The 18,289-nt window shown below is 45.0% G+C and overlaps 1 protein-coding gene across 1 annotated transcript in view; it reads right to left on the bottom strand.

Annotated features, from left to right (window-relative positions):
* Nucleotides 1–235: 235 nt before the first annotated feature.
* The window catches only part of Nup88 (nucleoporin 88), a 24,788-nt gene continuing 6,734 nt past the window's right edge, over nucleotides 236–18,289 (bottom strand). Inside the window, exons 4-17 of the mRNA XM_055594186.1 lie at nucleotides 17,025–17,111; nucleotides 13,239–13,415; nucleotides 11,262–11,448; nucleotides 10,070–10,217; nucleotides 7,887–7,985; nucleotides 6,617–6,707; nucleotides 4,204–4,305; nucleotides 2,332–2,490; nucleotides 1,926–2,051; nucleotides 1,746–1,811; nucleotides 1,566–1,646; nucleotides 1,213–1,339; nucleotides 971–1,089; nucleotides 236–469 (exon numbers count right to left, since the gene is read on the bottom strand). Of these exons, the coding sequence (XP_055450161.1) occupies nucleotides 406–469; nucleotides 971–1,089; nucleotides 1,213–1,339; nucleotides 1,566–1,646; nucleotides 1,746–1,811; nucleotides 1,926–2,051; nucleotides 2,332–2,490; nucleotides 4,204–4,305; nucleotides 6,617–6,707; nucleotides 7,887–7,985; nucleotides 10,070–10,217; nucleotides 11,262–11,448; nucleotides 13,239–13,415; nucleotides 17,025–17,111 (1,633 nt within the window). The 3' untranslated portion in view covers nucleotides 236–405. The remainder of the gene's footprint in view (nucleotides 470–970; nucleotides 1,090–1,212; nucleotides 1,340–1,565; nucleotides 1,647–1,745; nucleotides 1,812–1,925; nucleotides 2,052–2,331; nucleotides 2,491–4,203; nucleotides 4,306–6,616; nucleotides 6,708–7,886; nucleotides 7,986–10,069; nucleotides 10,218–11,261; nucleotides 11,449–13,238; nucleotides 13,416–17,024; nucleotides 17,112–18,289) is intronic.

Raw genomic sequence — 18,289 nt, 5'->3', positions numbered from 1 at the left:
CAGGAGCACCTGTCTAACTGTACTGAAGGCCTGACCTTAAGAGTGTTCAGAAAAGAGCTGCTGCTGTGTGGCCTCTTCCTTTGCATCCTAGGGCTCTGGTGCCCTTCAGAGGCAAAGTTTTGATACTACTTGAGATGCAACTATTAGTCTTCAATATGGACCTGGCAACATGCAGCAGGAGCTGTGTCCCAGAATTAAAACAAACAAAAAAACCCATAGTCTTTATAAAGCAAAGTCAATTTTTTGAATAAAAATTTATTCGAATACTATAAAAGGAATAACAAAATAAAATAACCACACCAAAGTTTATCCAGAATGCTGCTTTATAAATTAGACAGATAGTGCTACCTGCTGGTTTTACAGCACGGGATTGTAAGCCTTCAGCTCTGTTGACTTCAGATGGCGTCAGAAGTTGACATGGTTTCGGATGTCGTTGATTTGCTTTACCATTTCCCTTATGTGCTCACCCCTGGAAAATCATCAAACGACTCACTTACAAAAGTGAACGACAGGAACCATTAGTACTGAATTTTAAGATTTCCCCCACCCCACCCAAACACAGGGTTTCTCTGTGTAGCCCTGGCTGTCCTGGAACTCACTCTGTAGCCCAGGGCTAGCCTGAAACTCAGATCTGTCTGCCTCTGCCTCCCGAATCTGGGACTGTGCCGAGTCCTAAGAATTTACACTCTGTAAGAATAGCTTTGCTAATTCTGAATAGCTTGAAGAGTTTCCAGGTAGACAGCAGCGGTTTTCTGGGTGCCACTGTCAGGGTGTCAGCCTGCTGTGTCAGCCCTGGGGACACTGCTAGCCATGACCAAGATGCACTTTTGATTACACAACAAATCACCTCAAAGGAGAGCCGCTATTCTGCATCACAGCATGCTCATTAAGCCTGTCTGTCAAGCCCCCCTCCCCAGGCAAATGCCAAGGAAAACTGTCCACCCCTAGCTGACGGAAAGCGTCCACTTACTCTTCCTTCAGGATGGACTGAATGCACTTTCGCTGGTAGGCACTGAGAGTAATGGTGGGTTTCTGAGGACTCAGCCCCTTTTCCATCTTTCGCTGTTGATAATCCTTTTTCATAGTAACCTCAAGTATCAAACAGAACATGGGTATTTTCTGACTATGGCTTGCCACACATCAGAGCATCTAGTTTACTGTTCACATTTTATAGAGATGTTGCCTGGATTAGCCACCCTGCCCCACTCTTACCTGTTTGATGGCATTGCCTAGATGTCGAAGCTGATCAGGTATCAGCTGGAGCTCTTTCTTCATGTCTCTCTCGCTGTCGGACAGAACTGGGAGCTGAGTATGGAAACTGTGAAGCACTTTTTTCATCCTTAGGAAAACGAAGAGGAATGCGAGTTAAGACTGTGTATTACTGGAGAAACACAAAGTTTATAATTCAAGACTTTGAAGTCTGAGGAGCGAGCCTAGAGGAGGGGCTGTGTCATCCTTCCTAACACTTGAGCCTGATGGCGGGTTACAGGTGTGGGAACACTGGCGGGACCCGAGTGCTGGGTAACACCATTAACCCTGAGCAGGGGCCTTTGTGGCCCACTGACCTGTTCATGATATCTTCTTGTTTCTCTTTGGCTTCCTCGTATTTGTCAGCTAAGCGCTCGGCCATCTCCCGGAGGCTTTTCCTGGAGGAGTGAGCGGCTCTTGGGGTCCATTCGATGTGGCGCAGCGCCCTGAGCGACACTGCACTGCGCCCCACTGTTCTCTCTTGCTCTGATACCTACCTCTCCTCTCGACAGTAACTGAGATCTTCTAGTTGTTTCCTCTTTTGGTCACATAGTAACTTGACCCTTGGAAAAGCAGCAGCAGCAGTGAGGTTTAAAGGACAGCCAGGCTTTGGCAGAGGACTGCCGAGAGCCACCCCACGCAGGCTGTGCACGCAGGCTGTGCACTCGGGACTCTACCTCCGCTGAATCTCCTCCTTGGCCAGGTCCTGCTTGAGAATGTACTGTTCTCGGAACACCTGGGTGGCTCTGCTGATAAGCTGAAGGCGCTCCTCAGGAGGCGGAGCCAGATCCTTCTCAGATGACCTTTCGGAACAGTTTGTCATTGTTCTCATTGGCCAAGTAAAACAACCAAATAGTCAAGCCCCAGCTTTTCTACCACCCCTTCTAGCACTTTCTCAGCTGCCTCTGCTGACCCTCTGATGACGAGATGTGCCATGTCCCCTCCCTCTGCACCACAGGAAGGACAGGAAAAAAACCCAAAAGCAAGGACGCACACTTGCTGGCAAGCACAAAGCCCGAGATCCCCTATCCATTTCTAAGGAAAAAGCCTGTTCCTAAAACTCCTATGCCCCAGACACTGTACTTGAGAAATGCTGGGTTGGCGGCACTACGTTGCAAGATGCTTTTAATATGCTTCTCAAACGAGTCCGGGGTTTCGGCCAGAATCCGCAGTGGAGACTCTGCTACTTCGGCGTCTTCTCGGGTACACAGCAGGGGAGGGGATGCCGGGTGGACTGTACTTCTGCAAAACGAACAAGCCAGGTCCACCATGGAGTTAGTTAGCTGTCGGACTACAGCACGTGGTCATTAGCTACACCCAAGAACCTAAAAGGCACACAACCTTCGTAAGAGTACAAGAACGTGTGTTCTGTCCTGAACGGTCATCCTGGGGACGTCTGATCTTGCCATTTGAGTATTACGGATTCTTTCTTAAAACTTTCTGAGATCAAGGCAACTCAAAAATATAAATCCCACGGCCCTTTTCTTGGGAAGGGCTTGAGCTGGCACCGTCGTGTAGATTGACAAAAGCTGGTGTGTGGCCAGGCTGACTGCTGACTACCATTTGCTTCTACATAACTTGGTTTATAAAAATGATACTCAAAGGCAAACACTTCCAAGGCAATCTCCCAGAAAGCTGGGAGGGCTGTGATATCTTCAGCAACAGCACATAAGTGACTTTGAAGGCAACAATTCAAATCTGGAAGAGCTTTGTAAATAGTAGTGTTAATATACAGACGACTTGTATTTTGGGCAGTTGGCAGAAATATGATTAAAAAGTATCCGGACAATTAAGAGTTTTCTCCCTGCTTTAAGACTGATGTTTTTACTATCCAAAGAGCATGACCAGGCTTTTTAAAACACTAAAGGTATGTATAAAATGGATTATATAAAAATTGTATAAAAACATGGTAAGCCCTGACAGTTTGTTGTTTACGTATTATTTATGTGCATGTGCACAGAGCACAGCACAGCACAGGGCAACCTGCAGGGGAGTTTTCTCTACATCACATGGGTTCTGTTGTCAGTGTCACGCACTCTGACTTGCTGAGGCTTTGCCCTTGCAAGCCTCTTCCTAGTGAGTATTTTAAGGCAACATAAAACTTCTACCCATGTTATTGCTTCCTTGTCAGACCAAGGGAGTCTGCAAACTCGGTCTTTATTCTTCAGAGGATGAGGACAGTGCTGATGCAACCTCACCGTGACTTCTGGACGTCAAGAGACTGAAGGGTCTCAAGTTTGACACCCTGGTTTCTACATAAATAAAACCTGACCTGCCAAGGCAGCTAGAAACGGAAAATGAACTCAGCTTTATACTGTTTCCCTAGAGTTTGCATATTCTGCTGTCTCTGTGGCTGGCAGAGGGAGGGAAAGTACAGCATTTGGGAGCAGACAGCCCGTCACCTGAACTGGAATTGGGCATAACCTGTGACTTGTTTAACCTTCCTCTATGACACACAGGTCAGTGTCTTATTCCTTAGGGACTTCTCATGTGGCCAGGAAAGCAGGCAGGATCTGAGCCTGACATGCAACGGTCATCAAATCCTATCAACAGTGGATTTCAGCACCTCGGTCCTCTCTGTAGCTGGGTACAGGGAATCACAATTGTAGTCCTCAGATCAGGTGGGACTGCTCTAGGACAGTATGACTGCACACCGAGACCCTATCTCAAAACAGAAGAGAAAAACTGATTCTCAGTTATGAGACAGCAAAACAAGACCAAAAAAAAAAAAAAAAAAACCAAACCAAAAACAAAACAAAACAAAAACCAAAAAACCAAAAGAACAACAAAACAAACAAACAAAAAACCAATATGCCTGAAATGCCTTGTGTCAAAATCCCGACTGAATTGAGAAAGCAAAGCACACACCATACAGCCTCTAATCACTAAGGGCCTCTCCCCAGCTTTGCTTTGGCAGAATTAAGGGGAGCTGTGTGGAGAAGAGAATGCACATACAGTAACGGCCGTATGAGACACTCGTAGGTACTGGTGATGCAGATCATCGTGGGTCCCAGGATGTCCGGGACGATCCAGAACCCTCGGATTGGAGCTGGCTGCCTGGAGAGAGAGGCTCACAGTCAGGTTACAAAGCAGCAAGCGCACCAGCAGCAGGGACACTAGAGTCCATGGCTTTGGGGCCCATGACGTCCTGACCACCACAAACATGGCTATAGTTTAAACCAAACTCCCACTTACAGTTACGCAGGGACACAGCCTGCATGTACATATACATAAGGCCCGCCTATCTCGGTGAAAGAACCCACTACCGCGCCTACAGACGGCTCAGCAACCTAAAGAACAGGGCTTTGGACTATCACACCAGTGACCCAGCACCTGCCACAGGACCGCCTTGTCTCAGCCTGTGTGCATGGCGTCGCTTCCTTCCTACTTCCTGTCATGGGGGGGGGGGACCATGGGATATAAATGGGAACTACTGTCCCCACCAATATTCCTTATTAACTGGTCTGCATGTCTATAACCACATTTCTGCACCTTAATGTCAGTGCCACTTCCTGTCACATCTGAGGCGTGCCATCAACTGTATAGTTTCAAAGTCTCCCATTATGTACCCCTCAGCTTACAGACAAGCTCATGCTTTGTCTATTCAAAACATTCCCTGCTGTGGCTTTATGGACGCTTCACTGTGCTCCCCTTGGAGCTTGTCTGGCTCCCCTTAACCTCTTCTTTATTCTGTAACAGGAATCATATAGGAGTGTGTAGCATACACACGCGTGCCTGTTCACACACCTATGTGTAGGCACAGCTTTATTTTAGTCCATTGAGCCAGGGTTTCGCTGAGCTAGGCTGGCAACCAGCACATCCCAGCTCTCCTGTTTCTGCTCCTACCACAGAGAGGAGGGCTCAGGACTTGACCATAACTAGCTTTTAAAATCTACCTAGTGGTTTGAATCCAGATCTTCAAGCTCACTCAGCAAGTGCTGTCACTGCCGACCCACCTCCTCATCCCTTTTTCTTTAAAAACAAAAACCAGAAAGCTTTCATTTATAGGTCTTAAAAAAACCTTCAAATAAACGTCACACTAAAATAACCAAAGTCTATACATCTCATCAGCTATCAGTGTGGAATCCATAGACAAGCTGTGCATGTATACTATGTACCCAGTGTCAGGGCAACAATTAAAAGGCAGCACCGAGGCTATAGCTCAGCGACACAAGCTTGCCCAGGACAAGGCCCGAGGTTCAATTACAGCACCTTGAAGACAGGGAGGAGACAGCAGCAGCCATAGAACTCCATGTCCGAGCCTGGTCACAGCCACCCTTCTCCATAAAGGAATCACTAGTCCCATTTTCACACTGTCATGTCTTTGCCTGCCTTCATTTTAAATACTTACGTGTTTGGTTGTTCTGCCTGCATGTGTGTCTGTGTACTAAGTGTGTGCCTAGTGCTGGCGGAGGCCAGAAGACAACACTGGATTCCCTGTAACTTGAGTTACAGAAGGTTGTGAGCTGTGGGTGCTGGGAATTGAACCTGGGTCTTCTGTACTACCGCCTGCAGTTCACTGCAGAGCCATCTCCCAGCCATGAGAGACGACAGTTTCCTCGCTATCAACCAGCTGTCCGCTGTCATCCTCCATCCCTCCAGTACACTGACCGCCAAGTCTCCTCTCTGTGGCGTGGCAGTGCTTCTCCAGTCCTTCTCATCAACAGCTTCTCTTTGGGGTTCTCCTCCACGCTCACAACCCTTTTCTCAAGTTTCCTTTCTGGGCCCTGCTGCTCTCTCACTAGTCACAATCATGTGTGGCTTGCTTCTCTCAAGACTCCTTTTCTGACTCCAGGCCTTTTCCTGGTCAATGTTTGTCAGAAACATGGCTCCAAAGCAGACATTTTCACCACTCCAGACCATTCCAGACTTTAGACGCACACACACCACCGTCTATTAGGTTCCTCTAAGATGTTCTAGAGGGTTATCACTGCAGATTCCCAAAATCTGCTTTTCTATATCTGGTCTTTCCAAAGGGTACCACAGCTATTCATGTGGCCAGACAAGAAACTTGGAACCCATTCTATGCACCTCTTTAGCATCAACAATTTGCTCAATTGTTGAATAAACTGGGCACTCTTATACACTGAGTTAACAGGTACAAAACTGAGAAACAGACTGCCTTCATGTACACACGCATGTACACATGAGACAGAGAGAGAGAGGTGCTACAAAGAGAGCCCCACATAAGACTGGAGAATTAAAGGAACTGCTGAAGAAGTAATTTAAGATGAGAAAATAAACAGCTCAGGGAAGGTAGCAAGCTGGAGTTGGGGACACAGGAAACTGGGGTGTCCCTGAAGCACAGCAGAGCTTTGGATAAATACCAGATAACCATGATACTCTTACGAGTGACGAAGGCCCTTACCTGCACGGCAATGGCTTTGTACAAAGAATGTGTTCCACAAAGCATTTCTGCTCAGCAGCGAGCTCCTGTAAACTATCCTTGTCTTCTTCATCTGCAAAAGGACGTGTTATAGAGGTTAACAAGCGTAGACAATGTTCCAAGGTAACGTGTCGTCGTCCTCAGTCAGACCCCAGCTGAGCAGTCATGAGAGCTGTCGGCTGCTGGGAGGTCAAACAGTTTCCGCAGGGGACTGCTCCTGGGAGGTGAGCACGTTCTAATGCATGGGCCCCTATTCCTGAGAACCTAGCAGCACAATTTATACTCAAAAACAAACAAAACAAAACAACAAAAAGACATGAGGTTAGAAGAGGGGTTGGGGTTTGAGAAGTGGATCTGAGAAGAGTTGTATGTCTATGTGTGTGAATATGATCAAAATATGCTACGCATGTATGAAAGTCTCAAAAATAAATATATTTAAAAAAGAAAACATTTCAGTCTGTCATTAAGCACGGTGTTAACTGCCAGGTTCTCACAGTGCTCTTTATTACTTTGAGGAAATTTCCTTCTAAAAGTAGTTTCTTGATGTTTTAAGTAGTGTGGGGGCTAAAATCAAAGGTCTTCTACACGACAGGCAAATGATCTGCCACTGAGCCATATTGTAGCCCTTTTGATTGTTTTTAACAAAAAAAGATGTTAAATATTCCTAAGTGTTTTTTATACATGAGAAGATCATTTGGCTTTCTCATTGTATTCTATTTTCCTGTTAACATGTATGTTAGTGTTGGAGCCAGAGAAAGCCTGCATTTCTGGAGTCAAACTTTTTGTGTCTACATTCACACATATTTGCCTCTGGTTTGTTTATTTATTTTTTTTTGGTTTTGGTGTCGAAGGTTGAGGTAAGAAACGCTATCTTTTGGGAGAAGCTATGAAGAATCAATGTTTTACAAGTAAAATCACGTGGTCTTAAGCATGTGGTCTCCACTCCCACCTCTTCTATTCCAGTCAGTTCTGAAGTCTGTCCATTTCACCTAGGCCTTCTAACTCCCACATTCAGGTTTTCCTTATAGTTTTAAATTTCTGTAAGCTTAACAGTGATCTCCCTTTGTTTTCTGAATTTTAGTCTCTCCATTCTAGTACTTGGTCTTCTAGAGGTTTACCAATTCTGATTATGATCCTTCCAAGGAATGTTTGGTTTCATTGATTCTACTTTTTTTTTTTTTTTTCATTTCCAAAGTATATTTTGTCAGACCTTCTGAAACCTACTGGGAAATACAGAAAGTTAGTAACTCACCTGATCCAAGAAATTTGTGCAGTTTGTGAATCCAAGTCAGTCCAACACTGTGCACGCCAGCCTCATGGGTACAGTGGTATCTTGAAGGACACTTGGGATCTGCAAGTGAGATCACCAAAGACACAAAAGTAGCCACTACCACAGTAGCCTACAAACACATGGTGATGGAACCAGCTGTCTAGGATTTTCATAGTTGTGCACTGCTGTCAGGGACTTGAAAATTTTTTAACCTAAATTCCACTTTCAAATTTGTAAGTATTAAAAACAACAGACACAATCTAAATATTATTCTTTTCTTACTTCTCTCAAGACAGTATCTCAAAGTCCTGGCTGGCTTGATCTACAATCTCACACCATATACCTTCCTCTGCCTGTGCTAGGACTAAAGTTGTGCACCACTGTACCTGGCCCCAGAAGTAGTTTTCAGAAAATATTTTGTACCTGGTAAAGCATTCATACTTTTCACATTTATTTCCAGTTGTTCAGTGTAAGGGTTAGGAATGGCACACTACACACTTGGTCTTAAGATCCTACAGCTAGGACGCAGCAGAAAAGACATTATCCCATTGGGCCCTCTGACCTCTGGGACTGACTTTTCTTGGATAAAGTCCTGTATGGATAAGGAGTTTTGTTTTGATCTCTAAGAACTACAGGAAAACAAACAAACAAACAAAAAAACTTTAATACAGAGATAAAACAGAAAAGTTATTTTTAAAAGAGGCCAACACATTTAAGCCATTTTAATTTTGTCACAAAAATTTTAAGTATTAGCTCAGTGACCACATTATGTCTTAAGCACAGATAAGAACATGTCAGAAGCCAGGTGTGGTGGTGCAAAGCTTTAGTCCCAGCATTCAGGGAGGCGGAGGCAGGCAGATCTCTGTGAATTTGAGGCCAGCCTGGTCTACAGAGTAAGTTCCAGGACAGCCAAGGCTACACAGAGAAACCCTGACTGGAAAACAAACAAACAAACAAACAAGTCAGAAGTGAGTTTCACAGAAGACTGTTACTTTCATTAGAAGAACTAAGAAAAGTGTTTGCACTCAAGATTTCCAAAGACATGCTGTGATGGCTGCCCTTGGCTGTCAACTTGTCCACATCCGGAGTTACTTAAAAGCAAAGCAACTGGGTACACTTGTGAGAGACTTTTCTTGAATGAATTGTTTGAACAGGGAAGAGCCACCTGAAGTCTGGGCAGCATCTTGTGGCAGCCCATGTAAAGGCCAAGGAGGAGAGAAGCTGGGCTTTTTGCCCGCTTGCTTCAGCCCTGCTTCCCTGACATTAACGTCCACTCCTTTGGTGCGGACACGGGAGGGCAGCTGAGACATCTAGCCTCATGGACTGGGCAGCCACTTCAGGGTTCTGGACTTTCCACTGGGATAAAGCCATTGCTGGACCACCTGTAAGCCCGTAACAAATCCTCTCTATGTAGTAAGTGCTATGCCTGTCTGCTTTCCGCCATGACGACAATGGACTAACGCTCCAGAACGGTAAGCAAGCCCACAATTAAATGCTTTTTGATAAAAGCTGACTCAGTCTTCTCTACAACAGTAACCAAGACACGTGTATCTTTATAAGGAAACAAATACTTGACGTTACTTTACCTGTGTGTTCATCTATGAAGTTCTTAGATTTCATGTTTATATTCCTCAAAATGCTAACTAGACATCTGTAGTGAATTCTCTTTGCAGCTTCTCATGTAAGGAGCACTGCTTTGAACTTGCTGTGTAATCTGAGATGGCGCTGAACCCCCTGACTCGGCCTTCTCAGTGTTGAGATTACACATATGTACCTCTACTGCAGGCTGTGAGATCAACTTTTGTTAGGATCAGAAAAAGTCAAACATTTGGGTGGCATCAGTGAGGTGGCTCAATGGGTAAAGTGCCCACCAGGCAAGCCTGGTCTTCAGAATCTGTGTAAAATGGAAAGAATCATATAGAAAGCTGTCTTCTGGTAACCAAACTTGAGACACACACAACAAAAAAATAAGACTTAAGTATCTGAGTGGAGCCACAATGAAGATGAGGCTGTTAAAACTTCAGTCTGCCCAGAAAAGTGTATTGTATAGTAACTAAAAGTTCCAAAGGAATCCAGTTACCTTTCCAAAAGCTGAGAACACGTAAGTAAACCACCTGGCAGCCAAAGCTAACAGTATAAACACAGTAAGTAAACGAACACCTGACCTCTGTGTAGTTTAACTGGACAGGAAAAGTCAGAAGCAAAGGGGTCATCCTCTCCAGACGCCAGTTTCAGGGCAAGTTCCAGTTCAACACACTCAAACACGTACAGAGAAGGAATAAGGTCAGCCCTGGGGTCCCAGGACTTTTCTGCCTGTTAAAAACACAAAGGGGGGGGGGGGGGGGGAAAAGGACTGAAATTTTGGCCTCTTATTATGAATTTGAAAATGTACACAAATATAGAAACAAAAAAGCTGGGTCAGATAGTCCTTTCAAATGTTTGATTTTTCCCCACCCCATCCTTCAAACAATAATAAAAACAGCAGAAGCCTGAGGAAAAGACAGGCAGGGCTACATAGCAAGAAACCAAACCAGAAAAGACTACAGAGGCCAGAACCACCATTAGCCAGGACCCTGGCACAGCACTGTAACCCCAGCACTGACTTGGAAAGTTACAGCGGGAGGTTTTCAGTCAGAGACCACCTCGGCCTACACAGCTACAGCCAGAGTGAAGTACTGTCTCAAAAACCAAAGAACACGGCTAGAGAAACGGCTCAGAGGTTAAGGGTACCGGCTGCTCTCACAGACCAACCACATTCGGTTCCTAGAACCCACATGATATGTAACAACCAACTTTAACTCCAGTTCCAGCACACAGATGCCTTTTTCCTGAATATGTATTTTTAAAGTTAATAAGAAAATGAGCATGACGTAAGCTCTCTCTTTTCTATCATGCTCCATATACTCAGTAACACACCCACATGTTTTACCCACGAGTGTCTGCACACCACTTGCATACCTGGTCCCTACAGAGGCCAGAGGAGGGTGTTAGCTGCCCTGGGACTGTTACAGAGAGTTGTGAGCCACCATGTGGGTGTCAGGAACTGACCCAGGGCCAGCAGCCAGTGCTCTTGCCCACTGTTCAGAAGCTTCAACTCACTGGTGCAGAGTGTGACCCAATTAACACAAAGGTTAGAAACAAACACAGTTATGTGTGCCCTAAGTCGGGCAATCTTCTAACTTCTTTCCATTTGGACTCTTAGTTATGCTTCAATCATTCTTCTATAAAATACATAATTCCCCAAATACCAGAAGTGCCACGTGTGAGCTGTAATCCCTCACATTACGCATTCAAAGCAGCTCACGAAAAACTGCTGCATTAATGTACGGGATGGAGCAACACTGGCCTGCCACTTACCAGTGGATCATCTTCCTCTTCCCCCTCTAAGACCACGCAGTGATAGAGCATTCCTGACTCGGTCGCGATTACTAGGATATTGGGAACACAGGGCAGACAAAGCACAGCACAGGCATCGTAACCGTAGTTATCTTCAGCTGCAGGATGCATAGGCAACGGGCCCAGCAGCTTCCCAATATTCCCAGGGCTAAAAGGAATAAAAACATCATCAGGAAATGCTGACGGAAGGCAGCTGTCCTCTTCCTTGACTTTTGTCTTCCTTCAGTTACTGTAACTTCAAATAAAGGTCTTCATTTTTTATTTTCCCACTTACATTCCAACAACGGTGATTCTTGATCTGAGATAATTTTCCTTGATAGGAAAATAGCAATGCCTGAAGAGATTCCAGATTTTTATTTAATTTCTTTCCTCCTTTCAGACAAAGTCCATGTAATCTAGGTTGCCTTTACCTCCTGATGCTCCTGTCACAACTCCCAGAGCTAGGGTTCCAGGTGAATGCCATTTTCCCTTTGAAGACACTGTAGACTGTCGCACTGACATTCCGGGGGCATGACTGGCATTTATTGGAGGTGATAACACTGGAGCGTCCATTTCCAGTAATCACTACCACCACCGGACGAACACAGAGGGACAAAGGACTCCATAGAGTCCTTTGGTTAAGAGCACTGGCTACTCTTGCAGAAGACCTGGGTTCGACTCCCAGCACCCACATGTGGCTCACAAATGCCTACAGTTCCATTTCCAGGGGATCTGAGGCCCACTTCTGGCCTCTGTCAGCACTGCACGTGTGTGGTACACACATATATGAAGGCAAACACTCATACACATCAAATAAAAATAAATCTTGGGGGAAAAAAGGCAAGGTTCCATTACATAGCCCAGGCTAGCTTCAAACTCAGCACTGCTGTGTCAGTCTTTGGTGGGCTGGAATTATTGGCATGTACGACCACATCTATCCTGGTTTCCATTTTTTATTACTCCACTGATAGGACTCTAGCAAAGATCACTTATGATTCTAGTTGCTGCATTGAAAGGTTATCACTGGTTGACTGTTGTTACCTGACATTCTTCTTTTTGAGACAGGACAGGGTCTCTCTACATAGCCTTGGCTGTCCTGGAACTCATTATATAGAGCAGGCTGGCCTCAAACTCACAGAGATCTGCCTGCTTCTGCCTCTCAAGTGTGGGATGAAAGATGTGTGCCGCCACGCACAGCTGCTTAACACTGTTACGCTAACAATTTCTTTTCTGGTAGTGCTCTCTACCTCTCAACATGTCCTTCCAAATTCCATGTTAAAAACCCCTGGGTGTAGCAGGTAGAAGCACACACACTCCAGTCCTTCCTCATTCTATTCTGCTCGGAAACCACCCTGTTAACAGACCTCACCATCTTCCTCACCGAAGTATGTAACTCCATCAATGTTCAAACATGAAGCTAAACTCAGTATTTGTGTGTTTTAACCTGAATTCACTGCTCTAGACCAAGATGTCAAATCACTGGACTGAGCATGGACCTGTGTGGGCGTAAGCACCCTAGTCTAGGACGCCCTTGTAACAGAAATGGTTTTACTGTTCGTTGGTGCTCGAGATGTTAAGTCCTACATTCCATCAGTTCTTTACAAACACTCCCTAACTCCTGCAGTCAAAATGACGTCTCCTTCCTTACTGCGTCCCGGTACTTAGGGATGAGTCCTTATAGGCTGTGTGTACGCATGCCTTTTCCTCCACAAGTTCAATATCAGGCTACCTTAATCATAGCCGTGCTTCCTTGTTTCCACAGAGACACGAACAATGCCCTTTCAGTTCACTAGACTTTGTGAGCCAAAGTTCGTCTTATCTTAAACTATACAACTTCCTTAAATGAACAAGGAAGTGGACACACAAACAATCTGCACCATTTCTCATTTATACTTCAAACACAGAGATGTGGAACTCAAGGTCAGCAATGGTCAGACAAAAACACTGGCCCTGCCTCACCTGTGTAGCAGACTGACATAGGTGAGGAAGGTCTCCCCGTTCTCATAGAGGATGTACAGTGGGTATGCCACTACTTCTTCTATGCCTTTTTGCCCAAATATATTCTTTGAGATGGTTGCCAGTGGCCCAAAGTCAAAGGCCACCGCCGTTTCTCCTAGAGATGCTGTATATGCCCTCCTGCAGAGATTGGAAAAAAATTGTTGAAAACAAAATTATATCGAATGAACACATTCTTATAAAATTAGTGAAAAAATTAATTTTGAAATAGTTTAAATATAAACACACAATACATATATAGAAATACAAAAGGAAATAGAAGAAAACATGAAAAACACATAAACACAAATTTATTTATTCCAAAACCATTTACCACTACGTGCCATGTACTGTTCTAGATTCACAGACTATTCCAGCAAAAGAAAGACAGACTCTGCTTTCTTGTGAAAGAAAAACAGAACCCATTCAGAACATGATTTTGTTGTTGTTACTCTGGGTCTCACTGACAGGTTCACCAGGCTGACCTTGAACTGTAACTTTCCTTCTGCTGTGGCCTTCTGAGTGCAGAGATCACAGGTGTGCGCCACTCTTCTGGAAGAAAGTGGCGTTCTAAAGGGAAAGGGGGCCAAAGGGTGTTGGCACGAGTGCTGTGTACCGCAGCCTGTGCGGCCCAGGAGGCCTCTGAGAAGTAGACATCTGTGCAAGGGTCTGAAGAGACTAGGGAACCGTTCTAGTTGTGCGGGGCAGAAGCAGCTGAGGTAGAGGATCACACACCAAGGCTCTGAGGTGGATAATGTTAAAGGAATGCAGAGGCCAGAATAGCAGGAGCCTGGAGAGGAAGCCAGGGCCGAGCCTCTGGGCATCAGACAGTCCTGGGTAAAGATATGGACACCAGGGAGGTGTGGAAACCAGTGAGAAAGATCTGACTGAGAGGGAGTATTCGTTTGGCTCCTGTGCTGAAAAGAGGCTATCGATTACAAAAGATTTCCACTTTCTCCAGAACGCTTTCTATGTTTTCCCCAAACAGACATACATGACCTGCACGGTCAGGAAAGGACTACTAGACCATAGCACCTATACATTAAACTTTGGGATAATTTATTACCCAAAATGATTCTTGCTAAACGAAAGGTTAATGAACATGGGTAAATTACAATCAAATCATCACACAGTTTAAATAATAACACTGTAAGGTGTAAATACCGAATTTTAGTTTATACATGGAAAAGGATATGGTATCAAATGAGAAATAGCAAGATAATGGAACAAATAGAGAAGTTAATGAGATACAACTCCCAAGCCATCAAATGCAAGTGAAGCTTCAACCGTCTAACCCCAGCACTAAGGAGGAAGGAAGGCTTGAGGCAGGAGGGCTGCTATAACGCTGTTGCTATGCTGGGCTACAAAGGGAGTTGTAGGTCAGCCAGAGCTACAGTGTCAGAGCCCATCTCAAAAAACAAAGGAGGAGCTCAGTGGGTAAGGGTGCTTGACTCCACGGCTGACAGTCTCAGTTCGAGGAGAACGGACTCCTTCAAGTTGTCCTCTGGCCTGCACATACACTGAGGCAGGAACACACACACATTCATGCCATGTGAGCATACGTACACACTACCCAGAGACAGACTGCCTGCCAGGACGTGGGTATGCCAGCTTTCTCTGTGCCAACACAATGCTAAGCCATCGTTTTTTCCTGGTACTAGAGGTTGAGCCTAGGGCCTTGGCCATGTTGGGTTAGCCCTCCACCGCTAAGCTCTCTATATTCCAGGTTGCTGAGCACTTTTTAATACAGGATCAAGAACTCTTATTGCCAATTTTTTATAATCATGGACCACGTCACAGAAATGAAGCTTAGTACATTAGAGAACTTTCCCAGATGCCACAGCATGCAAGTGGTAGAGGCTAGATTGGAACCAGGTAGGTTGACTGATGGATGCCCGCAGAGTTCTTTTGTTTTTTTGGTTTTTCAAGACAGGGTTTCTCTGCATTAACAGAGCCCTGGCGTCCTGGACTTGCCCCTGCCTTCCAAGCGCTGGGATTAAAGGTGTGCACTAACACACCAGGCCCGAGCAGAGTTCTTAGCATCATTTGTTCTACTGTCTCTCACTCACACTGTTCCTGTCAAAAAAACAAAAACCCACTACGACCTACCTAAGTTAGCACCAGAAGCACACTACAGCAGGAAATGCCCTGACTCAAAACTAGGATTAACCTATGACCTAAGTCCTACCTCGTTATAGAAACAATGCACTGGAATTTAAGCTGGTGCTGTATTTCTTCGAATCATTTAAGTGAAATTCTTAATGCTGGGATAACCAGGCAGTAAACAGTTCCATGCTGTAGCAATCCCTGGCTCTTAGCAGTAGAAGACATAAATGCATTCTGGGAAATATACCCCAGGCTCTCAATACTCCCACACTTGAAGACCAAGTAAGTACAAGTTCACAGTAAGAGTTCACCAGATGGGTACAGAGGTGCTCGCCTGTAATACCAAAAATCAGGGAGGCGGATCTCAACGTAGCCTAGTCTACAAGAGTCCAGGACAGCCAAGGCTATGCAGAGAAACCCTGTCTGGAAAAACCAAAGATAAAAAAAGCAACATGACCGTAGGCCAGGAAAGAACAGAGATTTAAGTATATCACCGTCACTCCCACTAGGACTTTCAAGTACGGAAACTATCAAATACAGGATAAGGATGCATAAAATGTTCAAGACATTACATTTAGAACAACAAAAACTGTGGAAAGCTGCTTGTTTGGCAAGCTGCTTTGTTAATGAGTATTCAGTGAAAAAATGTTTTCACCCTGGCCTTGACCTTGAGACAGAGATAAACAGGATGTTTTGCAAACCTCCTTTGACTTGTTTGTGTGACCTTGGGTCATTTTCGCTATACAGCGAGGTGGTCTAAGGACACAAGTTTGACTGCTCCACGAACCCCTTCCTTGTATTGATGTGCCTTGTTTAGCTTTGCCTATCAACAGGAGCTGTGGAATAAACTCGGGGCTGCTGCAGCTTTTACTGACAGTCCTTGTGTCTTGCTTTATTTCTTTCAGTTCTCACTCCCCACTCCGGTACTGTTCGACTTTGCTGGCGGGCTCCGGCAACAAACTACACATGAGGATAACTACATATTAGCTTTCATTCTAAGCATGTATACTACACGTGACCACATGTGCTCACCAGAGAGATGGATCAGGAGGCCAGAAGATTGGGTTTTGCAAGTTCAAAGGATGATTCCATTTGTGGTAAGAGTAGGACAGGGCATGTAGTAGGTAAGAAAACAAAATAAGCCAAAAGCACAAGATAATCAGAAGGGCCAGGCATAGAGGTACACACCTTTAACTGCAGCACTCAGAAGGCAGAGGCAGGTGGATCTCTGAGTTCAAGGCCACCCTGGTCTACATGGTGAGTTCCAGGACAGCCAGGGCTATATAGACAGACCCTGTCTCAACAAAACAACAACAAAAACAATAATCGGGACCAAGTCTGTCCTAGCCCAGTGCTGGAGTTCAGCAACCTGCCTGGCCCATCCAGAGTGCACAGAGGTGCCCAGCCCATACTCTTTCTGTTTACAACTGTTCAAACTGTTTAATGTATTGCTTCCACCAGTCATATTTTAGAATTTTCTTAAACAGAGATAAAGCTGTTAGTTACAGTGAAATTCAGGTTTGCGACTTTTTGCTATCTTACCACAAGCATGCTAAAACTCACCTCTGGAAATTCTGGCAGTTACTGGTAAGACTGCATTTATACTCTCAGTAAACTCAAATATTTTGTGACACCAACACTTACCCTTTATTGAGTATTAAACTTTCCTCTTCTGCTTCTGAAAGTACAATCACTTTAATGGGTGTCTGAGGTTCACGGAGAGAGTAAATTCTAGGAGAAAAAAAGAGCACTTAAGTTCTCTTTGAAGCTAGGCAGCTCACTGATTCTATCACTTGGGATCCCGGCTGAGGTGAGAGGACCACATGAGTTATAGACCAGTGTGGGTCACAGAGTAAGACACTCTCACCAAAACAGTATAAGTTCTTTCATTTCCAAGACACCCCCAAGCCCCAGTGTAGTTAGTTCTTGAGGATCTTCCTACTGGGGACTGGAAATGAATCAACATTAAGGGCACGTGTTGCTCTTACAGAACCGCATGGAGGCTTACACCATTTCTAACTCCATTTGTAGGAGATCCTTTCTCTTCTGACCTCCTTGGGCACTAGGCACACAGAGTATACATACACACTGGCTGACAAAACACCCATCCATGTAAAATAATTCTAAAAGAATTTGTTTAAAAAGAATTTTCCTACCAGTTCTCAAGTCACTTCTCTGTCAAAGACCTTTCTATCCCTGGCAGTGCTGCTTCTGTTTAACTATGTAAGAGGAAGATACATGACCCAAGAAATGCTGTCTTCAGCAACATTTTTTGCTCGGGAGAAATGGGTAACAATGCCAGGCGTTAAGTATTATGACCCCTGGGCTACGTCCGCCTCCCCCAACCTTTATCAAGACTCTGAGGCAGCTTATGCTCATCATCACCCCTCCCCCTTCTCAACAGTCGGCTCACTATTGCTCCAAGCTTGCCAGCTTCCCTTCCTTCTACCGTGTCTGTTATGAGGTTTTATAGACATCAAACAGCACAAAGCAGCAGCCATCTTAGTGGCTGGCATAACCAAATACACAGCAGACTGAGTGGCATTTAACCTGACATCTGTAATGTGTCCTATTTTCTCAAACAGTAGCATAAGAGTGAATTGTTAGTGAGGCAGAGGCAGGTGGTTCTCAGTTCAAGGCCAGCCTGGTCTACAGAGCAAATTCCAGGACAGCCAGGGACACACAGAGAAACCCTGTCTCAACAGCCCTTCCCCAAAAGAGTGAATTGTTTTTACCACAATTTTAATTTAAAACAACATAATTTTAAAGTGTCTACAGGTGTGGGCCCTTGGAAGCCAGAGGTGTCTGACTACCTAGAACTGGAGATTCAGGCAGTGTGAGCTGCCCAATGTGGGTACTGTGACACACACACACACACACACACACACACACACACACACACACACACA

This window comes from Psammomys obesus, unplaced genomic scaffold (genome assembly GCF_907164565.1).
Source record: "Psammomys obesus unplaced genomic scaffold, mPsaObe1.curated_primary_1811, whole genome shotgun sequence".
Taxonomy (NCBI): Eukaryota; Metazoa; Chordata; class Mammalia; order Rodentia; family Muridae; genus Psammomys; species Psammomys obesus.
The sequence above is the reverse complement of the archived record's forward strand: the minus strand, read 5'-3'. Positions and strand labels throughout refer to the sequence as shown.